Source organism: Epinephelus fuscoguttatus, linkage group LG15 (genome assembly GCF_011397635.1).
Source record: "Epinephelus fuscoguttatus linkage group LG15, E.fuscoguttatus.final_Chr_v1".
NCBI lineage: Eukaryota > Metazoa > Chordata > Actinopteri > Perciformes > Serranidae > Epinephelus > Epinephelus fuscoguttatus.
The window spans coordinates 4,075,441-4,082,308 of NC_064766.1; the positions used below are offsets into that span (position 1 = coordinate 4,075,441).

Here is a 6,868-nt window from a genome sequence, read left to right on the forward strand (position 1 = left end):
TGAGTCATCACGTGGGGAATGTAATCTGATCAGTGTCCTTAATATGGGGGAACAACTAGGCTACTTTAATCTTGTTGGAGAGGACATTTTAAAGCTTCGTTTAAAGAGAACTCTAAATGGAGTGACTTGTGATCGGGTCTGGTGCGGGGAACAGCCGGTGTCAGTGCAGAGTTGAGATGTTAGCTGAAACCCAGACAGTTGAGGACAGGAGGCGTGGTGTTCTGGGGGATTATCCCGAGGTGCGCCTCGCGGACAGAGCTGTGATTGGTTGGCACTCCTGGCAAGCGGCACGCGACTATGGATGTCGCTATAAAGAATCCTCGCGTGCCGGTTCTTCAACTAGAACTAACTGTTGACCGTGAGCAGCGAACACAGAGCAGCGAGTTGATAAAAGAACACTGAGTCATTGTTAGTGTAACAAGAGGAGAAAGCAACAGCGGGGACAAAGATGGACAGTGTGCTGGACCCTTTCTCTGGACTCGACTCTTTCTCCTCCCCTCCTTATTTCGACGATGACGAGTTTTTCACCGACCAGTCCTCAAGAGACGGACACTTGGACACTGATGATTTTTTGGATGACGACGTTGACTTCCTCGCCAGTCACTTCCAAGACTATTACAGCAAAGACGGCGGCAGCAGAGCAGCGCCTCACGATGGAGACTACGACATCGGCAACTTGTCATTCTCCTCCTCATCCTCCACCTTCTCCTACGGCTGCGCCGACAGCACCCCGGATCTGTCCCCTCAGATGAGCCATCACGGCGGGCCGTTACTGAAGCGGAGGAGGCGGATGAGGTCTGACATGGAGATGCAGCAGCTGAGACAGGCGGCCAACGTCAGGGAGCGGCGGAGGATGCAGTCCATCAATGACGCGTTTGAGGGGCTCCGCTCCCACATCCCGACACTGCCCTACGAGAAGAGGCTCTCCAAGGTGGACACTCTGCGGCTCGCCATCGGCTACATCAACTTCCTCGCCGAGCTCGTGCAGTCTGATCTGCCCATCAGAAACTCCAGCAGCGAGACGCACGCGCAGCCCAAGAAGGTCATCATCTGTCACAGAGGAACAAGTAGGTTCATTTTACGACCATACATCTAAATTCAGTTGTTTTTCTTGACAAGTGACGCATTAGTGGTGATGGGCTGGAAAAGATGATCAACTCTTTTTACGCAAATTAGCCACAGATTTACGCATGCAATAACTGGGATTGATACGAGCCTGCATAGTCCTGGTGATGAACATGATGAAAACTAAAATTGAAAAAAAAAAAAAAAAAAAAAAAACTAACAACAATGTTCCTGTTCCCTTCTCTCCCCAGGATCTCCTTCCCCCAGCGACCCGGACTACGGCCTGCCTCCCCTCGCCGGTCACTCTCTGTCCTGGTCGGATGAAAAGCAACTCCGAGAGCAGAACATCATCCGCACCGCTAAAGTCTGGACACCGGAAGACCCCCGAAAGCTGCACAACAAATCAGGCCTCACGGACATTGAAAACGAGCCTCCTTTTGGCCTGGTGGCCTAAACAGAAACACCAGAGTTCCTCTGACTCATTCTGTAAAACGCACATTGTAAATGTGAAGTGGATTGTGTTAATGCGCTTTTGAGAGCGCATTGCAAAAAAAATGTGAACACTATGTGAGCTTATTGTACAGTTTCCGATATTGTCTTCAATGTTGTAAATAGTTTTATCATGTTGATAATTTTATTTTTCTAATTCAGGCAACTGGCAATCATGTATTTATTTTTTTCACAAGTTATAATTTATGTTTTTAATTTAATTGCAATAAATAAGAGAAATATTTTTATATCGTTGTACAATGATTTATATTTATATTCAGTCTGCAAATAAAAGCACTTACTGATTAAAAACTTTCATTGTCATTTTTATTATACATACATACATGTATATATATATATATATATATATATATATATTGTTGTTGTTGTTGTTGTCTGGTCAAATATGAAATAAGATGTCTTGGCAACATTAGCCTGACAACACCACAAGGTTAACGTACTAGTGCAAACTCCAGTAGCTGCTGAAATCCACTCGATGTGAAAACCCTTGGAGCTTTTTGTCCAACTAACAACAGATGGTTTTAATGGAGATTAACTCTGGAGAAATAGATTAGAATGCAATGTATCCATTCTGAAACTAAACATAATATTAACTTGCACAAATTGTATTTTTTGTTACAAACAGTGCCTATTTTGTCACCAGCAGATCATAGCCTGATCTTTTATATCAATGTATAGGTTGGTCACATAATTATTGTCCATAAAGCACACACATTTGCTGGTATGTGAATGACTGAAGCATTATATCATGCCTCATATTGACATATTATTATGGTGAGTACCTTCTGTAAGGTGCAACCCTGTCAGCCAGTGAATAGACGCACTTTAGCAACTGTTTCATTCGAAATGAGATTTAGAAGGGGAAGCTGACCCACACTAATACGGCCCAATATTGTGACATAAATATGCAAATGAGATGCTAATGAGGAGACACTGTATACCCACAACAGCTGAAGGTGTTTAAAGCGCACGCGGGCGTGCAGCAGTATGGTGGGAGGCTGTTGAATGCTGCTCTGTGCTGCCAGGTGCTGCTGGGACAGATTTTCCCGTGGTAGCGGCTTCCCTCCAACATGTGTCCCCACGGCCTCCTCTGCGGCCGCCCCCACACCACCAACACACTGTCGCATATATGAACCATGTGGCCCCCGAAAATCTGCAAACACCAGGCTGAAGCGACATGCCAAGCACTGCTGCAAGGCTCAGTCTGAGGACTGTGAAAGTTTGGATTTTAAAAAACGTCCAGCACAACAGGTGGGCTAGCTCATATTTCTGTTTATCATAACTGTTATCTGGTGATTGTTTTGTAATTTGCAAACGAAAACCGGGTATTTAATTTGAATTTGGATGCCGTATTATTTTTGCCTTTTAATCTGAAGGTTCCGGGAGCTCCAGAGTTCTTGTTTTTCTCTCTTCCTCAGCAGACTCTCCGGGTCCTCTGTGAGTCCGTCCGCTCCTCATTACCAGCGCGACAGGAGCATGTAATCCTATTACAGCCATTAGAAAGTCAAATGTTAGGGAGTCAATGCTGGGCAACTTCATCTCTTTGGCAGGAGGGTCGGGTCCTGTGTGACTGTGCGGCAGCAGAGCCGGGGTTAAAACAGTGGTAGCATTGTAGTTTCTCGCACCTTAACGCCTTTGTGCCGTTGACGGTTTTTAGTGTGCGCAGCGCAGAGCGCCTCTCTACATCCTTTGGTGCGGTCGCAGTCAAGCGGAAGGGACAGGCTGAAATACTCACGGCTATCTTGTCACTCCGGCTACGAGCTTGGCAAGGCTTAAAAGGACACGACCATTTTACTGTCTGACAGGTTTTATTTCCTTTAGCTCTCAGCAGGCCTGGACATTAGAGGGCCACGCCAAGCAGTAATTTGGTTGAGAAAGGCTCGGCGCTGGGCTCAAAGGCCGCTGATTCACCATATAGTCAGGAAGCGCGCTTTCATACCTACAGTATGCTGTCCAGGACACACAGACAGCTAGACTCTAACCGCATTGCTGTGACAGGGCCAAGGAGGATGGAAGATTAATTATATCATATTATATTATTATCTCTGAGATTAATGTCAGCATTCTGAGAATAAATTCTAATTCCTGAAATTAAAATCTGAAGTCAGTCGTATTTCAGACAAGAATAGTAAACACAATAAAAAATAAATAAATAAAATAAAATAAAATAAAATAAAAAACAGACATGTTTGGAATTTAGATATTTAAAGTCCCATTTCTGAAAAAAACCTCCACTGAGATGTACTTATGTTTTGTTATATAAGAGAGAGGATGGAAGTGATGCAAGGATTATCACTCTTTGATACCGTATATTTACACTTTGATATAGATTTCAGATCCACTGCTGTTAGCCTGTCATTTACAAGATCATAATGCACTTCTATAGAATAAAGTACCCAAATTTGATATTTAAAAAAAAAAAGTTAAAATCATTGGCGTTACCACTGTAAATGCATATTTACTCTGTAAGAGACTTTCTTTTTTAAAAAACAAAAATGGGTTTTAAATTTTTTTTTAACTTTGACAAATTTGTATTGCTGATATTATACATTTACTCACCTGCAAGTAAAATATTGATCACAGGACTCTACGGCTCCTGAAGTATTCTTACAGTGTGCCATTAATACTTTAACTTAAAGCATTTTAGGGCTTTTCCCCCCCAGACATTTTTTTTTCTACGGCAGGCAGAGTATGACGACTACACCAGGTTTATTTCTGTTAAAAAGCTGCTCCAAGCAGATAATTAGCATTATATTGCAACGTATGTCAGGTTACGATTCTACCGCATTGACATTTTAAAGAGCTGAGAGGCTCACATTGATGAAGTCCTGCAGCATATAATGGTTTTCTTTAATTTGTTAATTAAGGATGAAACTCGGTGCTCTAACGTTTAAAATACCTGAACAGTAATATGAAATATGAAACTTTTAAATGGTTTCAATCATTATAATGATTTTTTTCCCCTTTCTTTGATGTCTTCATGGCAGGAGGGTGCAGAGATCGGCACTTTTACGCACCAGCGGCTGTGAATATGTGTATTGGTTTGCACCCGTGGCTGAAATCTGGATTAACAAGTCATTAAAGGTCAAATCTAAAACTTCCGCGGTGAAAAGCAGCCGTGACGGTGTGAAGCTTTAGTTAAACAGCTTTGACTGATACACTAATGAGAAGAAAGTAAGAGGTTGTGTCGCCTCTCATGCTGTCAAATCCGCTTTAAGCCCGTATGTTAGCGCACTGGGAAAGACGCCTAACAACAGCTACAAATAAGATTTTCAGATTATCTCGCCTCGGAAATAAAGTCATTAAAACCTCTGGCTGTGAGGATGACCAGCCCAGACTCTCAGTCCCATGCCATGCGGGCACCCGGTCATTCAGATTTGCTTTATAGGGTGGCTGGTGGACGCGGTGAGCGGCCGGTAACCAACATGTGTCTGCTCTGGCTGCACTGACAGAGCAGCAGCAGAAGCTTGTGAGGGAGGGGAGGTAGCTGAGATCATTCTTCCTCCCCGTGCGCTCTTTTCTTTCAGACGTGACCTTCCAATCTAAATTACATCTTTATGAGCGCCTCCTTGTTCCGCTGGAACAGATCGGTCTCCGCCGTCTTCTCCAGGGATGCACCTGGTAGTTCAAACTTTGTCTCTTTTCATGTCCTTACGCCCGAGTCCCTGGACAGCAGCTGCCTAAAAGCAAGCAAAGAGAGAGGCCCTTGCAGTGTCTTCGAGACGGGTTGGCACCGTTTTCCACGTCTTTAATGTTCCATCAGCCTTTGTCCAGGACACAATATGGCAACTGTAAAGCATGTGACGTTTTGCAATAATAAAACACATTTTCAATGATGTGACACCAGGCTGAAAGCGCAGAGTGGGCCAGCCAGGCTAAACGTGTCCCTGCGTTTGTTTTGTGCGCCCCCAGCCAATTAACAGCGAGGTCTTTTCGCCGCGCCTTGATAAGCCAATTAAATTTATGTCTTCTATTTTTTTCAAGGAGAGAAAGGAGGTGGATTTGGTGTGTTCTCCTCTTCGGAATGGCGATTTTCTTGCCATCACCTGGCGCTTTCTCCACAAGAGAGCAAACTGTCCCGCGTGCCCCCGGAACCATACGGCTCTCACCATCCCTCTCCATTGTTTCCCGCGTTGATCACTCATTACCGAGATTTAACAAATCCTTTATTAGCTATGTTTTGTGTCATATTTTTATCCGCAAGATTAAGCAGATGCTGCGATTGTAAAATCCAAACTGTAGGGCTACTCAAGGCTGAAAGAGAGACAGGCACTCGGTTGCGAGCGAGGGAGAGAAAAAAGCTTTGGGCACATCTTCAGAGGAATAAAACATTTAGAAGCCATAAACAGACTTCAACCTGCTCTATTTCAGCCTTTGTGTTGTTTGTGAATAATTAATGTTAATAGGGACAGGTTTGTCTACTTTGAATGCGGGACCACAGGTGCGGAGTGACAGGATGAATAACCGGCCCTGATTTTTGCCAAAGCTCGAGGGCTCTTGTCCAGGGTCTCCAAGCTGATGGAAAATATTGTCATCTCTTTGATTCGCAGCATTACTTTCACCGAGAACAAAGCCGGGTGATGAAAAGCTTATGTTGGAGTGAAACGGGCGATGACGGTGGCCGCTTCAGACTCCTGAAAGAAAGAGAAAGGGGGCGAGTCAATGGCAATGCGCGCTTCTGGTTTTGTGCGCAAGTGCTCCATCTAACTCAAATAAAGGAGCCTTTCCAACTTTTAAAGGACCACTTTTTGCCTTTAATAAAGGCTGGACGGCTGTAGCCATTAAGCATATGGTGCTAAGGCGCTGGTCTTTTGTCCTCGTGAAGCCCTTGAGATACTAACTTGTGTTCTTTCCGGGATATTTAACTTCTCAAAAGCTCCAACTTTATGCGCCGGCAACAAGTGGCTCCAGGGCGCACGAACAGCTTTCCCCATTAAAAACATTCTGGGCTGCTCAGACAGAAGAATTAATGGGTAAATAATCAGAGGGGGATTTTATTTCTTAATGACACGGACTGTCGCACATTTTAGGGAACTTACTTTATATTTTTGGCTACGAAGAGAGATGCATTACCCTGGATATGTTCCAAAGGACTTGGGTTTTGGCGCATGAATATCCATGGCAACGCATGTACAGAGTGGGATTGAAGTGAGTGCACATGGACTAAATTATAATTCTAGAATAAAATGAGATCAGTTACTCAGAAAATGTACTTTTTCAGCGTCCGCACGATAAATTGTGCTTTGTTAAAAATCACGTGCATTTGGAACTGCAGTGTACAAATGAAATGTGA

The 6,868-nt window shown here is 43.9% G+C and overlaps 1 protein-coding gene across 1 annotated transcript; it reads left to right on the forward strand.

Moving 5' to 3' along the window:
* The first annotated feature begins 448 nt into the window (after positions 1 to 448).
* Positions 449 to 1,711, forward strand: ptf1a (pancreas associated transcription factor 1a). Its single transcript, XM_049599459.1, has 2 exons — positions 449 to 1,067; positions 1,317 to 1,711. The coding sequence occupies exons 1-2, from the start codon at positions 449 to 451 to the stop codon at positions 1,517 to 1,519; spliced, it is 822 nt and encodes a 273-aa protein (XP_049455416.1). The 3' UTR covers positions 1,520 to 1,711.
* Positions 1,712 to 6,868: the final 5,157 nt, after the last annotated feature.